At 40.2% G+C, this 24,198-nt stretch overlaps 3 protein-coding genes across 5 annotated transcripts; 1 reads left to right on the forward strand and 2 right to left on the reverse strand.

Annotated features, from left to right (window-relative positions):
• The first annotated feature begins 3,993 nt into the window (after nt 1-3,993).
• LOC116200712 (protein LYK5) lies at nt 3,994-8,357 on the forward strand. Of its 3 annotated transcripts, XR_004155727.1 has the most exons (4): nt 3,995-5,310; nt 5,396-5,701; nt 7,636-7,887; nt 7,974-8,357. XR_004155727.1 is itself a non-coding variant. In XM_031531569.1 (3 exons), exons 1-3 carry the CDS (start codon nt 4,286-4,288, stop codon nt 6,232-6,234), a joined length of 1,398 nt encoding a protein of 465 aa, XP_031387429.1. In that variant the 5' UTR covers nt 3,994-4,285; the 3' UTR covers nt 6,235-6,639. The 3 variants fall into 3 exon arrangements, 2 of the variants coding, with proteins under 2 accessions (XP_031387429.1, XP_031387430.1); XM_031531569.1 differs by lacking the exons at nt 7,636-7,887; nt 7,974-8,357 and adding an exon at nt 6,168-6,639 and having other exon boundaries at nt 3,994-5,310; XM_031531570.1 differs by lacking the exons at nt 7,636-7,887; nt 7,974-8,357 and having other exon boundaries at nt 5,396-6,097.
• Nucleotides 7,440-12,233, reverse strand: LOC116200711. The gene is made up of 10 exons (XM_031531568.1): nt 11,781-12,233; nt 11,107-11,157; nt 10,579-10,695; nt 9,852-10,310; nt 8,976-9,406; nt 8,800-8,899; nt 8,633-8,692; nt 8,424-8,513; nt 8,185-8,310; nt 7,440-7,947 (listed from the first exon to the last, which is right to left on the reverse strand). The coding sequence occupies exons 1-10, from the start codon at nt 12,219-12,221 to the stop codon at nt 7,624-7,626; spliced, it is 2,199 nt and encodes a 732-aa protein (XP_031387428.1). The 5' UTR covers nt 12,222-12,233; the 3' UTR covers nt 7,440-7,623.
• Nucleotides 12,234-13,876: 1,643 nt separating this feature from the next.
• LOC116199044 (ABC transporter G family member 28-like) lies at nt 13,877-19,970 on the reverse strand. The gene is made up of 14 exons (XM_031529334.1): nt 19,580-19,970; nt 19,188-19,264; nt 18,531-18,806; nt 18,330-18,393; nt 18,066-18,212; nt 17,891-17,925; nt 17,689-17,762; nt 16,646-17,553; nt 16,245-16,541; nt 15,523-16,014; nt 15,113-15,261; nt 14,745-15,034; nt 14,533-14,666; nt 13,877-14,447 (listed from the first exon to the last, which is right to left on the reverse strand). Exons 1-14 carry the CDS (start codon nt 19,828-19,830, stop codon nt 14,291-14,293), a joined length of 3,351 nt encoding a protein of 1,116 aa, XP_031385194.1. The 5' UTR covers nt 19,831-19,970; the 3' UTR covers nt 13,877-14,290.
• Between the last annotated feature and the right edge of the window lie 4,228 nt (nt 19,971-24,198).

The following is a 24,198-nucleotide window of genomic DNA, read 5'->3' on the forward strand; positions in this document are numbered from 1 at the left end:
GAACTATACTAGAGTGACATGAGATGATTTTAATTTATTAAACCAGGAATAATTGTCTGTCGACAATCATCCTATTACTTTTTAACTAGTCACTTCACCAGTTGGATTATTATTCATGATAAAAATTAATATATTTTATTGCTTAATTTAATTTTAACTTAAATATATGTAATTCGTTTATCATTATTAAATTCATGAATTTTCCACTTGATCACATATAAAGAAAAACTTAGATTACGCATATACATTATTGCTAATATAATTTATTTTTACATATTGTTTATGTGCCATCATGGAATAGCTTTATCTTTTCATGAGAGTTGAATGAATCAGTACGTAAATCAAATTTAAGATCATTTGTATATATTTAGTCATTATTATATTAACACATAACTTTTATTTAATATATATATATATATATTCAATTTTAACTATTGAAGTACATTCAAATTGGTTAATTATTTATCAAAATCGAATTTTCTTTTTCTTTTAATATTGTTAACAGTATGTGTTAAACAATGAATTATTGCATTAGTAATATTTTCATTTTGAATATACATATGTTTCCTCATATAAATCAAAATTCATTCTTTTTTAACTATTCATTCTTGTTTTAAGTTTACATTGTTATTCTATCTAAATTATTTTTAAGCAAGTAATTGAAATTTTGCTATGTTTCATAGCACTTATCTTAATTTTAACTAAAATTAATTATTTCAAATTTTATAACAGAAAGGTTGATGAATGAAAAGCCAATGTTTAATATTTAAGTAAATTGGTAGATTTTAGTGAATACTTTGACTATTTTATACTAACTCATATATAAATTTGTAGATATAGATGTACTGGATTACTCGTGGGTTAAATTAATATCATAGGTTAAATAGTATTAATTATTTTTTTGGGATTTTCATCAATTAATTAATATTAATCATGTAATAAATAAAAATGCTTCAGTTTAAAATATGTGAAAGGTCTGGCAACATTTTTTAAAAGACGGTGTTAATCCTTCATTTGCAATTTATCATTATATATTTTAGGGTAAAATACACTCCCTTTTCCTTCCGAGAGGTTTTGCATAATGACACTTTACCTCATTCTTAACTAAAATAAACACTCCGCCTGTTAGCCTTATTGATATAATAAGATAAATTTCATATAACCATCGACATTTATTTTCTTTTCACTTTCATCCTAATTCTTGGTTTTTTTGAACTATTCTCATCTTCAACGTTACACGACTTATTCACTTTGGTCTTACCCTTTGAAGTTTCCATAAACTTACTAATGTGCAATATTTTAAGAATAAAAAACAATTTGAAATATATAGGAGAAAGGGACAACTCATCAACAATCATTGAACACTCGTCACCATTGAACAATGGTCTACAACGAGGATGTTCGATGGTGACACATCCACTCCTCAAGATCGATATTTGGAACCACTACATTTGACACAAAGAGATCATGCCCACTACCGAGCATTTGTGTTTCAAACTAAATACCGCCAACACTCCTGCGAAGTATGAAATACCATTTTGATGGTTTATAATCTCGCGTTGTGGTTTGATTACTAATAAAGCCTTCATTCCTAATACTGAGATTTTAGAGGTCATAATTTAAGATATCAAAGTTTCAAGAGCCTCACTGATTGCAAATACCCCATCATACTTAACCGAAAACCTTAATAGTCACCGATGATCTCAGAAGGGATAGCTACAAGTATTATTTTTCTTTTCTTTTTTTATTATATATTTTCAAATTTTTTTCGTACACAAAAAATTTATATGTCAACAAATTTAATGATGATTTAAACAGTAAGATCAAACGTGGACAAATTATTTACCTTCGAACAATACTAAAAAAATATGAACTAGGACAAGATTGAAAAATAAGCTCAAAATTAAGGATCAAAAGAATTTTTTTTTTTAATTTGGACATTATGGTTAATGGGATGGAATATCAATTTTACTATTAAAAATGGAGTGGAGTGTCTATTTTAATGAAGATTGGGGTGGAGTGTCATTAAACAAAACTACAAGGGATTGGAGTGTATTTTACCCTATATTATAAATAGACTGGTTCAATTGCTTAGCCAAAAGTGAAGGGAGACGTGATTCTTGTTAAGGAACATCAACAAATGTTTGATCTTACACAGTTACATGCGATAGAGAGTCATTATTATTTTTTTTTTCCTTTGCCACCCAATAAAGAAACGTTTAGATAATACACACGGTTACATGCCATGGAAAATTCGATGGTTACTTCAAGTGATCAAATGCGAGAATTCTCGAGTGGTTGATTAGTTAATGATTAGAACAAGATCATGGTAATATTCAATTCAATTAGCGACTAGGGACCCGTTTGGTTATATAATCACATTTTAATTTCATAATATTATGCTAAAGCACACGGTACCTATTGCATGTTACCACCTATTGGTTATACAATCACATTTTTAAAAATGATTAAAAAAATCATAGGTTCTTCATCAACATTAATTGGATGAGAAGAATTACTGTACGGTGCAATTATTTTTCAAAATAGTAAACTTTTTGCATAACAACGTCTTTAATACAAATGCAATTTAATAAACTAAAATTTCACGAGTCGCATGAGTCATACTCTGGTATATATTAAAAATAAGATAACAATAATATAATCATATAAATTGTGGTAATAATGTTGATCCCTTAATTTTTTTTCTCAGTTTTAGTACTATGAAATTTTTTCCTTACTTCTCATAATCACAATGGACATTTTATCAAATTTCAAACAATTGTTGAAAAATGTATCCCGCACACTTTGGGAATATCAAATCATTAAACTTTGTGACAAAAACCACCAAGGCGTAGCAGCTTGATGTTAAGGCTTATCTTGAAAGACTCCGAGTCTTCTCTCGAGCAAGTGCAAGTGCAATCAGAGATGGATTTAAAAAAAACTCGAGGTGGCAATCGTTCACTTAAAATTTTGGCATTATATAAAAATCATAAAATTTCATTCTATTTTTAATGAAATTACAAATATTCATCATTCTAACTCGGCAAAGTTACTTTTTCTTTTACTCTCTCGACCAAAATCCTAAATTTGTCCATGCGTGTAACTACGGTTCTCCTAATGCAAGAGTTCTGTGCGTAATTAGGAATGTATAAATAGGTGTATACAAACTGAAGGAGCTCATGTAAGTTGTTCCATGGTGATATACGAACCAAAGGAGCTCACTAAGCCTTTCGGTAGGCCGCGCCCTGTGAGGATTGTTATGTTGCATAAAACTCTAGAGTATGGGAAGCAGTGTTATCAGAACCGGACCGGATGATGAACCGGAAGGGGTACGGGGTCATGGGTTTATGGGTCCAACCGGGGGTTCGATGGGTCGGACCGCTCGTTTATTTAAAATAAAATAAATATTCATATTATTAAAAAAATTATGATAATTAAGATAAAAGTATGATGATTTTAAAGAAATATAACAATAGTATAAGAAAGTATCTATATTTAATATTTCTTACTTCAAAATAAATATTTTATTTTAATAAGTACTTAAAAGTAGAGTTAAAAGAACAAAAAAGTGGTGGTGGCTTGGTTGGTAGTATGCTAATATGAAAAGCAAGAGGTCATGAGTTCAAATCCTTACACAACCAACCAATTTTTACATTAAATAGGAAACCCATAAAAACCCATAGAACCGGCCGGTTTAATGAAATTTTGCTTAAAACCGGCCGGTTCAATGGGTCTGGCGGTTCAAAGCTGCTATTTCGGTTTTTAGGCGAACCGGACCGGACTTGGTGCCGGTTCCCGGTCCGACCGGTCGAACCGGCCGGTCCGGTCCGGTTCTGATAACAATGATGGGAAGTGTCATTGCTCACTACTTTGAAAAAAAAAAAAACCTATTTTTTCAAATAAAAACTTTGTGACAAAATGTACGGTTTTTTCTTTCGTTTTCAACTTATTTAAAAGGTGATTTTGGAAATAAAAGGAAGGAAAAAGAGCGAACATTAAAAAAGGCGACATAATAATTTCCCGACAATATAAGATTTTCTTTTTCCTTCCCTAACAGGGGATTGCTGGCACCACTTGACTTCCTCCCCTGCACCGGGAAAGACACTTCCAGAGCCGCCGCGAGGCCTCTCCACCGCCGGCGCAACTCGGCCTCGCCGCCGCTTTTCACTTCACTCCTCGTCTCTCCTCATATGACTACTCCCTTATCCCCAATTTCCCCCCAATCAAATCAGAACGCCCCCATATAATCAGAGCACCCGATTCAATCAATTCCGCTCCGCCGCTTATGTGCAAATCGAAAATGTCGGTCGGCGCCACCCAACCCGTCAGATCCCCGAGGCCTCCCAGAACCCCCAATCAGTACCCCTCCGATCGCTCTTCCTTCGACCCCGCGTCGAGCTCCGGCGAAGCAGGCGGCGCCTATTACACCTCCACCTCCACCTCCACCTCCACCTCCGGCGGCGGCTACAAGCTCTCCCTCTCTGGGTCGTCCTCCTCCGCCGCTGCCTCGTCCAGCCGCGCCTCGCTCTCCAGCCTCCGCCAAACCCTCCCCGAGAATGTCGCCATCTACGACCTCTCCGAGCTCCGATCCGCCACCAACAACTTCCTCTCCGCCCGCCGCTCCTCCTCCTCATCCTCTTCCTGGCGGTGCTCCCTCCGCGGCAAGGACGTGATCGTCTTCCAGCGCAAATTCAGGCGGCGCCGCCTCGCCCCAGACCAGCTGCGGGACCTGCTGGGCGCCCTCTCCAAGAGCCACCTCGCCAATATCGCGAAGCTCCTCGGCGCGTGCGCCTCGGGGGAGGACATCTATCTCGTCTACGAATTCGTCGCCGGCGCGTCCCTCTCGGAATGCCTGAGGAACCCGAAGAACCCGAGCTTCACCGTGCTGAAGACGTGGATCTCACGTATGCAGGTCGCCACTGACGTTGCCCACGCGCTCGACTACATCCACAACAACACGGGACTCAGCATCAATCTCGTCCACAACCACGTCAAGAGCAGCAGCATTGTGGTCACTGAGCCCAACTTCCAAGCCAAGCTCTGCCAATTCGGGGCCGCCCAGCTGTGCGGCGAGATCGATGAAAACGGCGTCGTCCGCCCGGGCGAGATCAGCGAGGAGGGGGAGCCATCCCCTTCAACTTCCAGTGAGCTGGCCCGGTCCAATAGTCGGGTCATGCAGTTCCAGGGCGTCCGCGGTTACATGTCTCCCGAGTTCCGAGCCAACGGGATCGCGACCCAGAAGGCCGATGTGTATGCCTTGGGGGTTGTGATGCTGGAATTACTGTCCGGGGAAGAGCCGTTCAAGTACAGGTATTTCTCAGTCAGTCAGCAATTGTCTGAAAGTTGTGGTAAAAACTCATGGGGTTATATGTGTGGACTAATCGAGATATCGTAGGTACGACAAGGCGAAGGGGGATTTCATCAGGACGTCGATAATCGAGACCGCAATGACGGCGGTCGAGAATGGGAAGGCAGAGGGGAGGCTGAGGCAGTGGATAGACCGGAGGCTCGGGGACTCGTTCCCGGTGGAAGCAGCGGAGAAGCTGATCCGCCTGGCGTTAGATTGCGTCCAAGTGGACCCGAACAGGAGGCCCGACATGAGCCGGGTCGCAGGCAAGGTTTCCAAGCTGTATGTACAGTCGAAGACTTGGTCGGACAACCTTAAAGTTCCGACTGGCATTTCAGTGTCATTGGGCCCAAGGTGAGTTTGCTTTCTTACAATTATTCGGCCGCTAATTAATTCTTATATTACTTCATTAATTTTTCACACTCCCGAAAATTCTGCGGTGCCAAACGGTACCTTAAGCAACCGAACATGTAGATTGGGTGGCTGCGACCCGTGGAACAAGTTTTTTTTGTATCCGAATTGATCGATGTGACGTAACTGGGGAAGGAATCTAATTTATTTTACTATAAGATAAGATGTTTGTTATTAGGGAAGGAATCAAGAAATGTGGAATATTTTGACGGTTTGGACAGGGTTTTATTTCTTTTTCCAATTGAGGAAAGAATTGACGGGACTCCATTTGTTTAACGTAATCCATACAGTCTCATTGTTGAACTTTGATCGACCATAGCAAAGGAAAATTTAGTAATAGACACGGTCGTTGAATAAGTTATTCGTCATTTTCATTTTTATTTAATTACCTTATATTATTATCGATCAGTTTTGGCACGCCGGGCCCGGATCTCATTCATGTTACCAATGAGATCTGGTCGATGGCCTATAGCTAAGGAGAAATCTTAAGGAGGCCGGCGAGCCACCTTAGGGTGGGTCGAAGCGATGGAGACTGAGGGCAAGTTGAGTGAACAAGAAATTTGCATTCTACGTCCATCGGAAATGAGAAAATCTGATCGGGGAACCTGTTGAGCCAAAATCAAGTCGGGTCTGCAATCACTAATTCGATCTCGAGAAGAAAAGCACCGGAGTGACCAAACCGAAGAATTGCTAATCCTCGAGTATGAGACCAACCTCACGTGCTGTAACTCAAATAAGATAATGAGAAATAGTAATTATTATTATTATATATAAAGAAAGAATTTGGGAAGATATATGATAGGATAAATCACACAAATGTATCACAACCTTTATATATTATCTTAGTTATATCCCGACGTCGATTTTTTTTTCTTGTGGTATCATAATGTTAATGGTTTGGTGTCAAATCTATCCTGCTGTAAACATTCCGTCCATTTTTAACAGAAATGCTGACGTGGTGTCAAATCTATCTCAACCTTTTAATATTTTCTCAATTTTATCTCAATCTTTTTTATTTTTTCTCAATATTAAGAAAACAGTAAAAGATTTGGATAAAATTGAGAAAATATCAAAAAATTATGATAAAATTGAAAATAACAAAATGATTGTGATATATGGTGTAATTTTTTACTTATATCGGGAATTCCGTCACCAATTCCTTCAAAAAATGGATGGAACTTTTACAGTGAGATGGATTTGAAATCAAATCGTTAACGTTAAGATACCTCAGAAAAAATCAACGATGTAATAAAATTAAGATAATACCTAAAAGTCAGAATACTAGACTATTTTTTTCCATATCATAAGATGCCAGCGGAGAAAATATCCTGGAGGCTGGCGGGAGAAAAAGTCAAAGTCAAAAGAAAATTGTAGACTCGGGTTGGGGCTATTGCTGAGTTGGTAAGGTCAACTCTTGGATCCAACCCGTGACTCCCTCTAAATCTAATCCTGACGATTGCAGTGACGATGAAATTTCAAATTTGACCAAAAGCCTAACCACATGCCCCAACTCCATGACTGAATATTGAGTGTTACTACTTACTCTTCTACCTGGTACGAGTAACAATTGAATGAATTACTTGGGATGCTCGTGCCCATAAGAAATCGCGAGCCAACCATTAATAGTGATTGAAGTTGAAACTCGGCGCAAAGTTTTTGTGACGAGCGTGGTGAATATATATAAGCCTAAGTAATATCTAAATAGAAAATTTCTTCAGTCTTTCCGAGATAACAACATTTCCTTTCCTATCCACGAGAGAATACGGGGCAAACTACGTGTTGTATGACTTATGAGCTGCATTTGATGCACAGAGCCAATAACAGTTTATACAAAACTAACAAATCTGAAGTACGTCTGAGATTCTTTACATTGCCAGGAGATACTGAAATTCATAATCATATGGGATCTTCTCCACGCTGACCAGCTGGGCCTGTCCACTGTTGCTGTTGTGCCCTCTGAAGCATTCCACCAGCGATTTCCTCAGTGTCCCTGAGGTAGGCAGCTGCTGGCACACCCACTCGACCAGTGATCCCGACCCAGCTTCCGCCAGGAAGTCGGACCCGTTCCTGAGCAGAGGCTCGGGAAATGCAATCTTCTTTGAGCTGGTGACGACGATTGAGGCCTGCAGGTATTCGAGCTTCGACCTTTCTAGCTCATTTGTGACTCCTTCAGCTGTGTATATCTTCACCTGCCAGTTCGGTTTCATCTTTTCAGTCATATAATGAAGTAAGAAATGAAGACTCCAGGAAATCTTTTACAGAAATGGTCTCAGTTTTCCGTTTTCTCTCGAGGAAAAGGGGCACTCTTGCAGGTCTATTTGCGCCAGAATTTAAGATATCATATTGTCGGAAGTAAGTATGGGCAAAAGTGATCGGTTGGTGGCCTATACACGACAGCTGTGAAGAGTTCTGGTCGGTTAACTTACAGCAGGGGAGGAACGAGTCCCGCAACACAGAGCGAACGTGATATTAGGATCCACAGATTCGAGCCCGTACAGTTCACGAACCATGGCTTCTTTACTACCACTGTCCTTCTCGCCTTTCCAGTGAATCTGCCAAGGAAATGAAAATAAAGTCGATTTCAATTTTATACACAAAACAGAGAACTCTGCCGCATCTACTAACAGATGAGTAGGAAAATGATGTTATTTTTATGTCATGTTACCTCCTTATTGTTGGAAGATGATGGCTTCCTCAGAATGAAGTGCTCGATCGCTTGAGCATTTATCGTGTTGCCTCCAACATTCAGTGTTGCCTGAATCCAACGACCAATCGAATTATATTCACACTTCATTTTTATATAACATATCAAAAATTTGATTCTAGAAATTTGGGTGATAGAAATGGGGAGATAATGGATTCATCGGAAGGTACCTTATTCAGCAAGGCAAGCAGCTTTTCCGCTGTAGAAGGCACGCCATACTGAAGATAACCCTGTGAGTTAGAGCCAACAACAGTAAAAAAGAAAGAATAAGGAATGAACCATTAATTGAACGGTCCAGATTGATCCGATAATTTTTAGCATTTTGTTGAGATTATACATGCATAATACAAGCATTGTACATGTTGACCCAAAAAGCCAGCTTCTGTTGGTTCGACAAGAATCTCAAATCGATTCGCTGCAGCTGGGTCATTAATTCCCTGAAATCCACGATACAGGATGTAAAGAAAAGGTTGGGTCTCCGAAAAATTTGAACACTCATAGAAAGTTGTGTACCTTAGTTTCTTAAGCAGGGGAACAGAACTGGAAGAAGAGATGCACTTAGGGTCCAGAGAGCTCGTGGTGAATCTGACCAAGTTCTTGTAGGGCCCGATGTCCCTTGGGATCGAATCCTCTGACTCGAACACGCCATATGGATCGGCCTGCCTCGATTCCCGCTGAGACATTCCGTTAGATTTTGAGGTTAAACTGGTCTCAGCTCTGAAGCTTCTTGAGTTCAGGGTCGAGTTAAGCTGCAAAGATCTGGAGATCGTTGCGCCTGACTTCTCAATCTCCATTGCTCTAGATGTTCTGAGCAGCCTAATGTATATGAAGTTCAAGCACTTCATAATGCTTTCGGACAACTTGTTGGGTTCCCATTTTTGGGGCTTCTCCTCTTCTGCTTTCGAAGAGGTCTTCAATGGAGTCTCATATCTCCGTTCCTTCGGCTAAAAATTCAACTAGTTCAGGTTCAGCATGTCATTGACAAATAAAATTTGGAGTTGTGCAATGCAGTGAATTTTTTTCCATTCAAGCTCGAGGTCAAAGGAAAAGCTACTGCTTAGCGTGTTTTCAATTGTGAACCACTGTGTCACTACCCCTTTGCAATGGCGATACTGACGCGTGAACGGGCTCAGCTGAACTCATGAACAGGAGAATTTTACTGGTGTGTAATCCGAGTTGTTCCTATATCAGGAATAAAGCTGTTGAAACCTTACTGACTGTTCCTTTTTATTTTTCGTTCGGTGTATCCTCTGCTTAAGATGTTAGGAAATTCAGTTTAACTTTATAACTTTAGCCTGCAGAGTGAATACTAAGAATTTGTGTTCCAATCTATCAAGAATAATGAATAATATTTGTTATGCAGTTTGGGTAGAAGTTTTGTTAGACTACCTTTGGTGTAGGATGTCTCAGGTCTCTTAATGGCGAGGAATACGAGGCCCTCAGAGTGGAGCCACTGCGTGTCGAGAATTTTTCCGGCGTGATCTTAGCCTCCTCGATGAGTTGGTTCTCTTTCTGATCGGAAAATAACCATCTTGGATTACCTGACTTGTCCATCAATCTGAAGTCCTTGAGGTTGTAGTCTCCCTTTATCGCCTTGCTGATAAAATGAAGCGCTTTGGTCTCAAAGCCCATCCTCTCCGGGACATGTCTGTTCAATGGGCTCGGCCTTGCTGAGTAGACTACGTCTTCGGGAATTCTCTTCAGAATGCGTGGTTTCTGGACCAGTCTTGAGTTGTCCTTCCTAGATTCCTGTTCGTGTTCGAGGGTCGTCTGGAGTTGGCTGATTTGAGATTCTAGTCGGGCAATCTCCTCTTCGACCATCGCCAACTCGGCTAGAAGTTCCTTCATCTGATCAACCGAACAAAATTTGATCATTATCATTCCACTAGATCTGAGAAAATGTTAAATGATCCTACCTCATATTGACGTGGCAATGAAGAACCAATAATAATTCTTTAATTAAGAATAGTTATGGCAATTATTCGAGTGATTAGCACCAATTCTCTTGTTTTATGTAATTTAATTGGTGCTTCTTCGCGTCACATGAGGTCCAAGAACTTCTCACCGGATCTTATCAAAACAAAAATGACCCTTCTAAGCAATCAATGTTTCTTACCTTAGGAGGGAGGAAATTGGGGATAGATATGGAAGAGCCAACGTCCCGATCATGGACGCTTTGCAGGATCTCATGCACCTTCTCTTCTTGGCTAAGCAACTTCTGCAGCATCTTCACCTGTTCGAGATTAATCATCACAGCTATCAAACAGAGGGAAAAAGGAAAAGAAAAGAGTAAATTGTGGGTTTCATTTAGATCATGATTGGTCAATTAAATACGAATTTTTCGATAGGCTACGGCAGCCATAAAGTGGTGGGAACAGAGAGGTATGGATCATCATTGATTCCATTTAACTGGGGCTGCTTTCAGTGGAAAGAATTGGAATTGGTGAACCCCGAAATCTTTTGCCATAACAAGATGAATTATGGGTTGGTGTTAACTTCCTCTGATGTGGAGCGTTAAAGAGTCTGTACTCTCTCTGTTCTTGATTTGTCATGGTTTTTTGGAGAAAACTATGTTCTCTTTTCCAGCCTATGAGGTTACATGATCAATAGCATAGACAGACATGTAAGATCTTTGGTCCCATACCTCTCTCTCTAGCTCTTCCTTCTTCTGCTGCCCACTGAGTTGCTTCTTTTTCTGCAACAACCGGTTGGATTATTACGTGAGTCGACCTTCCCGTACTAAGAAAATTATACCGTGCAGATATGGTCTAGCACAAATGCGGTACAAGGTCTTATATTTCATAATCAAATACAAATTAGCATGAAGATCTGCAAATAAGATTTTCTGCACACTTGCAGCGGAGTCCAGTGTCAATCATATGACTCATCCCGTACCCTCCCACTTTATGCGTGTTTGCCTACCGCTCACCCCAATGATTCTCTACCAACAAGACGTGACCGGCTTGGAGGGACGGCAAGAATCAAATCAGATTTTATCGGGTGACCCGTGTTCCGGGTAATAGTAAGCCGAGCTGGGCACGTGGTATGCATGCAACAAAATGCAGTTCTGCAACACTATGATCCATGCGAGGTTCCATTCCAATCGGACTGGACGACCCACAACTCTCACTCTAAGCACCCCGTTAAGTATCCGAAAATAGAAAAGATTGTAACAATACAGGAACAGGAACAGAAACAGAGCAGGTTGTTTGCCGGAGACAACATCAACTCATTATTCATAGGCAGGAAACAACAAAAGAACCATTAACTTCCATCCAAAACGCCAATTCCTACTTTGTACAAGTAGACGATACTTACATTCCCCAGCAGAACATTGACGGTCAAGTCCTCTGATGCCGCCTCCGCCGCCGCCATGAAAGAGACTGAGTGGGAGTCTGTTTCGGGATTGCCTTGACGCTGCTGCTGCTTCTTCTTCGTGATCCAGCGCCACGAGGGGGCATTAAAGCAGAGAAGGGTGGCAGCAGAAGCAGAGGCAGCAGGGGATGTGTCGTTGTAAGTGTTGGTGTTCTGGTGGGAGCTGAGAAAAGAGAACGTGGAGTTGAAGGAAGAGCAGCGGCCGGTGGCGGCTGCTGCTGCTGATGGAGGGTCATGACTGTAATTTCGCCATGAGGTATTAGACAAGGCTTTGCTTTTGCCACCACCATCATCATCATCAACAGCAACGACGTTAACATCAGGTGGAGATGGGATATGGCTTTCAAGTTCATACGGTGGGTGCCTCATCATCATCATCATCATGCAAAAAAGTGATTCAGTGAAAGAGATAAAGAAAAAAAAAATATTTTGGTTGGGGGGGTGGTTTGGCGTGGCTTGCAATTCTGGGGTTTGCTTTTATGGGGTTAAGTGGTTACTTACGTACATATGTAGCTTTCATGAAGATTTAAGGTTTAAGGTTGCATTGTCTTGTGGGTACACGTCAACGAGTTGGAGAGAGTACTATGATTTCATCTACTGTTACAGTTAATTGGTGGTTCTTTCTTTTCCTGCTAGCCATGCCATAGGCTCATTAATGGCCCGGCGATTGATCGATAATCTATAGTCGGTTTAAAAGGGTCGGCAACCCGACCTAGCTAAGTCAGGGACAGGGGATTCTGCGTTGTGCTTCACGCATTCACAGAAGGCAATTGCAAAAGAATCGTCCCATAGCGAGAGCTCCTGTGTGATCTAACAAGTGACATCAATAGACCTCGTGGTAGAAATGTTCTTCGAGTTTGTATTATTTGATTTTGTTCATTTGTCATGGAATCCCAAATGTTTCAGAGAACACTATCTTTATGCACCATGTATCCTCAACTAAATTTAATGACCTAGAAATAACGTTGCCCCACACGGGTTCATGGAGAGCACGGGCGAGTCGATAAACCGACTAGATTTTCCAGATCAACCAGATCTTACATGAATGAGAGCTGCATCAATTCATTCAATCAAAAGCGAACTTTCAACCCGGAAAAAACTAGCAAAATCAGTGGTTGTAAATCAGTTATTGAATTCTTGAAGGCCTGCAAATATGTATTGCATTCTCTGTCAAACTATGTGCATATAACTTATATCGTAATTCTCGGGAGCACTCTAACCCATAGAGACCGGCCTTTCTCGCAGTCCAATAGATTGCCATTATCCGTGAAATGGCAAGCTTTCCAAGTTGAATTCCCTCATCTTCATGGAAATTGATGCAGTCGATTTAGTATTTTTTTTTCGATTACAAGAAAGGTCCGTGAACTTAGTACAATATAATAGCAATCATAATAGCTAATAAATGGGTACGAGTACTTCCAATAAATATCGAACTTGAAACCTCTTACTTATCAGGTGAGGGCGTGTGCCAATGCACTACACCTTGATTGAGTATATTACTTCTTCTAGGTGATGGCCACACTGATGGAAGCAATTGTGCGGGGCGCTATATCCTTAAGGTTAAGGAAGATTAAACCCAGTTTTCGAGATCATAACCATTAGTCACGAAGGACCTGCATCAAGTTATGGACCACATTTCCACATATCTGGAAATCGAATAATCAATGCCGTGATTATTTCCTCGACTCTATCAAACAGTCTAAGCTATAATCAGATCATTTCGTTTCATTAACTGTTGCATTCTTAGGATCTTCAACTTTTCCTGGCCATAACTGGATAAACTGTTCGCCCACATTAGATCCTGTGAAAATGACATTTTGCATATTAGGATAGTCTTGAGTATCAATTGTTCTCCGTAAGACAAAATAGCAGGTGAACTTTCTTTCTTGAACTGCCATAACTTCATACAATATCACGGGCAACGACTCGAGCCTGCTTTTGGTTTCATCCTCAAAATGGTTTCAACATTGCCTAGGCTTTGCAGTAAGAACTTCAGTAAATTCTTTACGGACTAGAACCGGATCCTTGGCACCAGAGGATAATAATCAAATCCTTGACTAATGGCATAGTTACAACCTGGAAAATTAGTCAAATCAATGCATTCATCAAAATTTCAAATTCTCGAAGGCTCTTTGCCTGCAAAAAAAGAGGTGTGCTAAAATCTTCTCTGTAGATTTCCTATTTTTGTACAGAATCCTGCCGATGCATATCACATTAGCCGACAGATGATACGTGTATAACTAAGATCATTCGGACAAAGCTTAGAAGAAAAGAAGCTCCATAGGGCCTTAACGTTTGCTTATCAAGAAATGGCCCGATGTATTGGGATTCTTGGGAGCCCTTTTATCATCTCAGTGACCGGCATCAGCTGCTTTCAGAGTTCTTTGAAGTGCCACGAGGGCTCGAGTTTGATCCCCAAGTCTTTTACCGGAATCTGACATCATCAACAGAATCTATTTCTTCTGGGAGAGGATCATGCAGATGAAGGCAATGCAGCGGCTCACCATTCCGGTGAGGACAAGGAAGATTAAACAGAGAGCCCAGTTGTTGAGATCGTAACCACTAGCCATCAGGGACCCGCATCGAGTAATCAACCACACTCCAGAGTATCTGAAAATCAAAATTAGAATATATTCATTGATGACTAAACCTGTCTAATAAATTTTAAGCATGTAATTGGAGATGAATAATCCACCTCTTAGCATTTGCGATTACGAACGCTTCGAGTGCCCACTTTGGGTAGCATATGTTGCCGATCACCTCCACGAAATCATTATGGCTATTGCGCGTTGCTATGAGAGTCAAAACGACTGGTAGAAGGACCGACCACTGCAATGTATAAAAGTGAATGGTTAGAGGTGTTGACATGGCTATCCATCAATCTATTTAGCCCATTCGAGTACTCACCAGTTGTGCAGGACCGGGCTCAAAAAATATTGCGAACGCATAGGCAATCCCGGTCACGCAGTACACGAGACAGAGCAAAACTACGTAGTTGTCCCCAAAGGATGATCGGGGATTATTGAAGAAGTAAAACATGGAGAGATAGACCAGAGGTTTTATGATTGTGTTGAAATGGTCGATTGTGTCCTTGGCCAGGAAGTAAGCGAGGCTGCTCATCCCTGAAGCGCTCTCTCTCCAGTGCTGTAACTTGTCAAGTGAAAACGATCTCAAAGCTGCAATCTTGCAAAGCAAGGCTGAAATGTAGAACAAGCATTAGGTGCGCATACAAACTAATCACAAGGAAGAACTCATGTCTCAGTGCAAGAACTTACAAACTGCGATAACTGTGTAAGTGTAACCGAGGGCCCCAAAGGTCTCGTCGCTCACTTTAGCGAGCGTTCCTAAACAGACTCCTGCCAACAACAGAATCAAGTAATCTACTGCTTGGATCCTTGCCTCTCGTAACCTCTGCTTACCGACTCTGCAAATTAGAAAATCGTTTTCCCGTGTAAACAAACCACAAAAATTAGTAGAATCGTGTAACCTGTTTGGTTAGGAGAATAAGCCCAGTTTTCTGTTTTCTTGCACAAAATCATGTTTGAGAAGCGGAAAATGAGTTCCCATGCTTTCATCCGAAAGCTAGTCTCCTGAAACCGTCTCTTTTGACCCCTTCTTCAACAATTTTCGAGCTGCTGATGCAGTTCCTAAAACTACCTTAGCATTAAGGCTTTTGAAATGTTACCTTCCGAGGAAGTACTTGTATTGTTGAAGCACACTGGGAGTTAACCGATCGGATAAGTCTTTTGACCTCAAGAAGTTATGATGTAAATTATCCTTCTTCAACTCGACTTTACACTTCACATCTCGCCACAGGTCTCCTGCAAAGGAGGGTTCTTCAGCAGCCCCTTCAGCGTTATTGCCTCCATGAGCAGAACCTTCTCCTGCTTGAGATGAAGCCCCATCTATGAGCTTGAGCATGTCGGGTGGGACGGGATAACCATTATGGAGCATCCACCGGACGGGAAGTTGTCTGTAGTTCAACCCCGTGCTCGTGTTTAGCTTGAGTATGCCCTCTAGTATATCAATGTAGTGGTCTGGAGGGTTGATTCTCTCAGGTACAACAATTCCAAGGCCTGAGAAGTACTCCTCAACTTTCTTCACGGGACCATGGTAAACCGTGAGGCCTCCTTTCGCTAAAAGTATTAGATCATCAAACATTTTGTATAGGGTGTAACTGTAACAGAGAAACGAGATCCATTAGTTAGTGTATGTAACAAATATTCACATGATGGATCTAGGACTTGGAATGGAGGCTGGATTCCTTGTTGGGGTTGAAATCGGTAAGCCAGGGGGGAAATTTGAAGTCGTGTTAAAAAGTTAAAAGCATATGCAAAAAAATGAATACCACTGGTTCAAGACTGCCATATCATTTCATTCAGCTCAAAATGTAAATCAGGAACTCGCCTCGGTTGATGCACGACCATACAGATGTTAACCCCTTCGAGGGCTTCACGTCGGAGTGCTCTGAGCAACAACTGGGAAGACGAACTGTCCAAACCCGAAGTCGGTTCATCTAATATCAGAAGCGAAGGCTCCATGACCATTTCCAAACCAACATTCACACGTTTCCTTTGCCCTCCTGAAATCCCTCGCCTCTCGACTGTCCCGACTAGAGAATCACGAACCGCCTGGAGGCCTAGGGATTCGATAACCCTCTCAACAACTAGAACCTTCTCGGGCTTAGGTAGATCAGCAGACAATCTACAATTATAACCAGAAATAAAAGCACACTTATACAATGTAAACATAAACTGTTAAAAAGCTGAATTAAAGTGTTTGTAAGCGAATTAAGGAGAGTGACATACCTGCATCTGGCACTGAACCAAAGATTTTCCTCCACAGTTAAGTTTCCGTGCACGATATCATCTTGTGGCACGAAACCTATAATTTTCTTGTATGAATGGATTGATTCCACCTTTCCATTTATAAGGATTGTACCCTCCATCGTGCATCCCGTTGCTTTCCCAGCCAAGGCAGAGAGGAACGTTGTCTTCCCTGCCCCGGATGGGCCCATAACAGCTGAAACTCGACCAGGCGATATCTTCCCAGTCACACATCGTAAAAGACGCTTATGCTTCCCCCTCAGGGTAAGGGTCAAGTCCTTGAATGCAACCTCTATAGTAGGCCTCTTCTGAATTTCGACATCAGTTGCCATTGAGATCACACCTGAGAAGGTTAGGTTCTTATTTTGCTCCTGCATAGCCTTCTCCCTCTCGATCTGGTTATAGGCATACTTGAATATCTGACTTTGTGTGTGAAGTTGCTTTCCCTTCGGCGCATTCTTCTTTAAATTCTTATCTCCAATCTCCAAGTTAAACCCCTGGTGGCTCTCTGGATCGTCCTCGATCTCTTGCAGCATCTTGGTGAGGTTGCTCTTCTCCTTATCCTTCTTCTTCCCCTTGGAAGTTTCGGCCCCACCTGGCATTGGTGGTAAGGCAGCGTCACTACCAGGCTTTGCCTGACTGAGGCCTCTCAAAAACTCAGGGCCCCTTGTGGATTTCCTCTTGGAGAATGTCCGGGACAACTGTGTCTGGAGCCCAATTGCATGCTTCTTCGCTATATCTCTAGCAGACTTCCATTTCTCCCGAGCCTGGGCAGTCTCTCTCACACTTCTCACGGCCTTTTCTCGGGATTTCGCCTGCCTTCTTTCTCTGGTGGCAAGAACTTGATCGGAACAGTTATATATCACAACAAGAAGAACGCCTAATCCCAGCTGCAATATGAACAAGTGAAGTTACAAAAGTCAACTCTTCGTACTTGTCGGGAATCTTGAAAGGAACTTTGCTGGCTGATCTGAGAGTTTAGATATGTATATGAAGGCATATGCCAGCATTTGATATTCACTTACGAAAAGCATGAGGCCATAAGCTGTAATATTTTGATTCGCCGATATTGGTTCGCACTTTGCAAACTGGAAACAAGCTGCAAATTGACATAAGGGTTACGAAGGTCATGCCAAGTTGCTGAATCTTCAGATATGCGATAAAGGGTACACGGAAAAAAATATATATACATACATACATATATAATATATATATATATGTACTCACTCTGTTCATTAGTGGAACCAGTCCTGCAATAGTGCCTGAAGAAAGTACCAGGAAACGCAAACTTTAGAATTAAGGAGGCAAAGCGAGACATTTGGACTTCGATAGGAAGAGAAAATTGATCGATGGCATAATAGAGCAATTACGGAGGAGGGTTATGGGATAAATTCATTAATACCCCTTACTGCAAGAAATTTTTTGGACAGTAGAGGGACAGTATGATCCTGCCGAGCAGAATACCTCACTGCTACTACCCACATCCGCCCACACGTCTGCTCCCCCGCACGTGTGGTTCGGCTGCCCAGGCGGTAATTGGTACTTGTACCTATGATTTAAACCCGAATGTTATTTGTGCGGAAGTTACAGTTCTGCACTGTAGTAAATAAGATGACCGACATAACCTACTTTTCCTGATGTTTTCTTTGAGTGCATAGGAACTTACGGTTCGCAAATACCAGTAGCCTTGTTGAGTTTCGCCATGGGGCAGTAAGAACCTAAGGGGCAAGCTGCAATTAACAATGTCAAACGTTTTATGTTTCCGTCACTTATCTCGGTACATCATCCATACTAGCTGAAAAGTGGAAAACCCGAGAAACTCTACAAGAAGACTGATTTCTATCTTCCAAACTCGGAACATACTTACGGATCATGCAAGTGATCCCGTGGGGGCAGAAGAAGCCTTCACAACAGGTGGTACAGTCCTCGGTCCGGGTGGGGACGTCCTTGGAGTTCCTGATGTCGGCCTTCTGCCCATCGCCCACGCTGCAGGCCCAACCCGGCTCGCATCCCTGGACCCATGAGGTGAGGTTGCAGTTCTTGTTGGGCTTTAGATAATTACTGGACCTCTTGGCTGAACCAAAGAAGCTGTTGAAGTAGAATTTTATTTCTGCCGCTGTGCATACTCGACGCATCACGTCCCCTGCACTCAACATGCACCCCCAAGTAAACACACAGCAAGGACATTTTCTTTAGGAATTATAAGACATAACAATCCCCGCATGACAATGTAACTTGGCATCCGCATAGTTCAACCGGTCTTGGAGATTAATCGGTTTCTCCATGCCCCAGAAAGATATACCAACATGTTTAAGGTAGACCGAAATTCAGAAATTTAATGTTTAATCCAACATTGGCGGGAAGAACTCCTATAACTAATAACGGTCACATGAAATTCCTTCTCAATCCTTTTCTTCCCTTTCATATCTAGTTCTCTGAATTATGAATATTTCTCGTGATGATTTGCGCATGTTCGCCAATCTAGACCATCATGCTCCTAAGCCAACATAAATTTCCATGTTACCTTTCATTCTCTGAGCGCAAGCAGTCAAGAAACCTGTGTTCGAAGAGAAATTGAACGCTCCATTCCAATCTGCATCGCTGAAAAAATTGGACCGCTCCTCAAATCAGTACGATCGAATTGTACATAATTAAACAGAAAAAGAACAATTTGAATACAGGCGCCGTGGCCTCAGTCTCGGAAAATACTTTCCAAATTTTTACGGGCCTTTTTTCTTTGCAAACTTTTAGCTATAAAACGGGAAAATTACGGCTCTTGTGTTGTTACCGTCTTGTTCGTAACCTTTACATTTTGCAGGAACAATCAGAATTCCTTCCTTTATCTCTGATATTTTAAAAGAATATAAAGATCGAAAGAGAGAGAGATATGGAAAAAGCCCTTGACGACGAGCTTACATGTCTTGGATGCAGAATCCAAAGTTTTTCTGGATATCGGCTCGGAAAATGGAGGTGAAGTTGTAGAGGCTGTCGTAGACAAGCTGCGTGAAGAGCTGGTTCGTGGCGGGGTTGGAGGAGGTGCCGCCACCTTCCTCGTCGGCGCAGGTTGCGCATCGGGATAGACAAAGGACAAGGATGGCAGGGAGCAGGATGGAAATGGAGCGAGAGCAGAACGAGTTATCAACAACCTTGAGCTTCTCTCGGCTCATGTCGATAAGGGAGAAGCCGGGAGACGAGCGACGAGATACTAATGCAGCTGCTTCTTCTCCCTGCAGCTCATGTGGAGATTATTTGCAGGACATGAAGGATCAAAGAACACCGGATATGGAAGATGTTAGGGTTTCCAGAGAGAGAGAGAGGGGAGGGGGGGGGGGGGGGGGGGGGGGGGGGGAAGGGGAAGGAGAGAGAAGGAGGAGTGGGGGGCTTCCGTTGCCTTGTTTGCGAGGAAGAAATGGCGAGGAGGAAGATGAGGCGTTTGTTTTGGGAAAAAACAGAGAGAGAGAGAGAGAGAGAGAGACAGGGGACCGTTTGTGCTATGTTTAGGATGTCTCATTTTGTAGTTAGTTCTTTGCATGGAAACATGTCGACAACAACGTCATTGATTGGTTAGTTATGCACAAGTTAACCATTATAATCAACTGTTTCTAAACTGAAAATTACAATCTTTCCCCTTCACCAAGGTCCTGAGAAAATCTACATTTGAGATAAAATCTACCCCTTCATGAGTTAATTCCGTTCGAACTTGATTAGTTTGGCTCATTGAACTTCTGAATATACCAGGTGATATACATAGGAAAATTACAATCGATGCTGGGAGTGGAATAGAAGATGATGTTCATCGTGTGACTATAGTATCACACATGTCGAAAGCCTCAAATCAAGTATGACAAGATAAACCTGATGGATGATATTAATATTAGTTGTAAGGTGTCACATGTACTCAAAACGCGCTTCAAGTGCCAATGTGGAGAGTGCCACTTGACATGCGTTGATTCAGTCGTGGTCCAATGTGGAGGCATGAACAATTACTTCATTAATTGTGTTTTACCACAGCTTCATCTTTAAAATTCTATTTTTAAATGAAGTTCATAACGTTCATGCGCAATGCAGCTTCGGACTTTAGATTATTTTGTTCCGCAACTCTGATATACGTGTTGCAAAATAATTTATATATTTGTTAATCATACATTGAACCGAGTAGTAGAAAATAAGCCTAAAACCGTAAGAAATGAGCTATTTGACTGGAAAAGGAGAATAGTAAGTATCATGACAATGAAAACCAAAGAAAAACAATGAGGCTATTTTGAGTTTCCGTTGTTAATCCTTTGAAGATTGCTTGCTTCTACCTAAACCTCATTGGTAGCCCGAACGTCTCTCATTGTGTAGAAATATATCGCAAACACGACGCTAGTGAAGCTCCTGCCGAGCAAAATCTTCAGCTTGGGAGCAAGAGTGGCGAACCTAGTCATCTCTTATGCTATACACTGCATATCAATGAAAATAATATGATTATCTCGTAAATAAGTGGCGCCTTTACATGAATGAAAAGTTTGGTTCAATCTTAAGAAATTTGGTATCCTTTCGTGCCTGTTACGTCTCTCGTCCTCTCTCTCACTCTCTAGAAGAGATGGCTTCCAGTATTAGGAAGAAAAATCTTTAGGAATACTTGCCACTTTCACTAACCCTATTGAAATCCAAAAATACCTTGCATCTAAAATTTCCCAATATTAACGACCCTTACCACTAGCAACTTTTCATACATTACACCAAAATTATCCAAACAAGAATTAGATTTAACTTCTCTTCTAAATATAAATGAAAAGCTTTCCATAACCAAGCCAACATAATCAAATCAACAATACCATCTCCTCTACCTTAATAGACCTGAGCAATTCAACCACTTTTATGAGAAAACTATAATCTCAAACAGATCAATTTAGGAGTGGGCGTACTACGGCGGATTTCTTGGTAAGATGCTTCTCATGAGATTGCCTCAACTTGACACAACAACTCTACGACATCATTCCCCAGTGTCTTTTCACTCAAAAAATAAACTCCTAAAATAATTATTCATTTTAGTTCTAAATTTGTTAGCAAATTATCAAGGCATGTGGTTGTTTCAACATAATCAAATAAGTGCTTAAAAGTTAGTTGGAAAGTTAGTTACGGGGGAAAATGAATGGGATAAAGAGGAAAATATGAGATATAAAGGTCTAAATTACTTAATCATTAAGATAAAAATTACTTGATGAGAGGATGTGTTTGTTTCAACTTAATCAAAATAAGTGCTTAAAAGTTAGTTATAAAGAAAAATGAATATGAGAAAGATAGAAAGATGAGAAATGAGATTATATACTACTTAATCATTAATGCTGCGTTTGGTTTCAAAGTAGGATTTTAAAATCAGATTTTGATTTTGAAAAGAAGTGGTATAAATGAGGCCCACCCTTTGACTTTGTATGAGTTATTTTATTTTATTGTGGGTAGAATTAGGTTAAAGTTGTGATTTTAAAATCACATTTGCAAACCAAATAAGTTAAGTAAAAAACTACTCAATGAGGGAAGTGAAAATATTTGACTTAAAGAAATAAGTCATTTTTCAATTATTAGTGTCATTTCTCCTTCCGAAACATATCCCCATAATTATCATTTATCAACTCTTTCTATACATTTCTTTTCCTTAACTAATTAAGTGCTTAATTTTAACCACTTAATTTATCAAAACTTAACTTAATGAAATAAGTCATTTTTTACTTATCGGTACTCTTTACCCCTGACAAAATATCTTATGATCCTTGTCATTCCTCTTCTCTTCCTATACATTTCTTTTCTTAACTAATTTAATGTTTAATTTTTAACCATTTAATTTATCAAATACCACTAAAGTTAAAAATGATAAAAACAGTAAGTAAAATCTAGAAGAACCTAGTCAATAATTTGAGCAATCGCTCATTGGTTCTCGCTTCAAATCTCTATATTTGTATAACATAATTTGATACTGGGGGAAAAATTATGAACGGATTCCATTTTCCAATTAAATGTAAAAATGTAAAAATCGGTAGCTTAATTTTACAAATAAAATAAAGGCAATCAGAGGTTGCACTGTTCGGCATAGTATAACTCAAAACCATGTGAATCAGTAGTACACACAAATCGAATAGACAATGAATAGAAAACCGTAGAGAGCATGAAATCGATCTTATATTGGTTGGAATGGCATGAAACCCTAATTCCTGCAATACATTCATATTTGTCTTGTGTTTTCTTCTTTCAATGACATAGCTGCTCAATAAAAGAATAAAAATCACGAAGTCATATTCAATAAAACTTGTAGAATCTTTTAGAATGTTTTTGAAGTTAATGATAAATAAATCGAATGGATGCAATAGAACTTGTACCTGGTGGCCAACAGAAGGTTGTCTCGAATAAGGAGGGAAGCAAAGAAAGATCGTGAAACAAACCTTGAAAGAGGTAAAGTGAGAGGACGACCACCCGGTAAAAGTTGAATCGGGCAATGCAGAGGGAGTCAGAGAGATGGATAGGGAAGGAAGGCACGAGATGATAAAATGAAGATGGAGGAATAACTCTGGAAAGAGAAGATAGAGAGACTATCGTGTATGAGAGAATAGAGAAAGTAACAAAAATAAAATGCAAACATTATAAACTCATTTCTATAATTAATTTTTTTCTTTTAAAATTTTTAGATGGGATTTTCATAGAGTTTGATGTATCTATATCTATCTCTACTATTATAAAACTTGATATCACTTTTCGTCTCACTTTCACTATCCTAAATTTTCTATGCTCGATATGCTTCAATGAATGTGGTTCATTGATTTAGGGTTAAACTAGTGACATATCACTCTGAAAAACTACTCATTAACATTGTTTCTGAAATAATTTCACCATGCTTTATATTTTTAAAAAAATTTCACGACACATCACGAAATTTTTTTAAATTTTTACCACACATCATATCGTTACTTTTCCGTCCAAAATTAGATTGAATGATAACATTACGACATCTTCAAGGACAATTTTGCACCAAAAAAAACTTGAGGAATTTAAAAAAGAATAAAATGAAATATATATATATATATATAAAAGAGGAAGGGGCTCGGGAGGGGAGGTTAGGGGGAGGCTCGCGACTTCCCTTCCCAAGCCCCTTCCTCTCTCTTTTCTTCTTCTTTTTTTTTTATACAGTTTTCATTTTATTCTGTTTTTTTTTACAGTTTTCATTTTATTCTATTTTTTGTATGGGATACAACTTTATATATATATTTAGACATTTACATCTGTGACCAAATATGATCTTAACATTTGTTTTTCTAACCCTATTTATTTCACGAAATTCAACTTTATATATATTAGATAAGGACAATATGGGAGAAGAAAAGTTACCCCATCTAACTTCTTTCTCCCATTTGTAATATTGATTGATATATAGATAGATAGATAGATAAAAATAAAAATAAAAAACCATTAATTAAAGACCTTTACTTTGAGCCTGGTGGAGCGGTTGTCGTGACCTCACCGGAGCTGTGATGGACGTCGATATGTCCCCACCACCTCCTCCC

This window comes from Punica granatum, chromosome 3 (assembly GCF_007655135.1).
Source record: "Punica granatum isolate Tunisia-2019 chromosome 3, ASM765513v2, whole genome shotgun sequence".
Taxonomy (NCBI): Eukaryota; Viridiplantae; Streptophyta; class Magnoliopsida; order Myrtales; family Lythraceae; genus Punica; species Punica granatum.

Excerpts from the sequence above, each read along its gene's own strand:
- LOC116199044 (XM_031529334.1), bottom strand. The coding sequence starts at position 19,830 with ATGAGCCGAGAGAAGCTCAAGGTTGTTGATAACTCGTTCTGCTCTCGC. Across the intron at positions 17,763-17,890 it reads TGGTTCCACTAATGAACAGA|CTTGTTTCCAGTTTGCAAAG; the intron begins GTGAGTACATAT and ends GTCAATTTGCAG. Across the intron at positions 14,448-14,532 it reads GTAATCGCAAATGCTAAGAG|ATACTCTGGAGTGTGGTTGA; the intron begins GTGGATTATTCA and ends TTTGATTTTCAG.
- LOC116200712 (XM_031531569.1), top strand. The coding sequence starts at position 4,286 with ATGTGCAAATCGAAAATGTCGGTCGGCGCCACCCAACCCGTCAGATCC. Across the intron at positions 5,311-5,395 it reads GAAGAGCCGTTCAAGTACAG|GTACGACAAGGCGAAGGGGG; the intron begins GTATTTCTCAGT and ends GAGATATCGTAG. Across the intron at positions 5,702-6,167 it reads TCAGTGTCATTGGGCCCAAG|TTTTGGCACGCCGGGCCCGG; the intron begins GTGAGTTTGCTT and ends ATTATCGATCAG.
- LOC116200711 (XM_031531568.1), bottom strand. The coding sequence starts at position 12,221 with ATGATGATGATGATGATGAGGCACCCACCGTATGAACTTGAAAGCCAT. Across the intron at positions 8,900-8,975 it reads CCCCTGCTTAAGAAACTAAG|GGAATTAATGACCCAGCTGC; the intron begins GTACACAACTTT and ends CGTGGATTTCAG. Across the intron at positions 8,693-8,799 it reads ACAATGCTTGTATTATGCAT|GGTTATCTTCAGTATGGCGT; the intron begins GTATAATCTCAA and ends TCTAACTCACAG.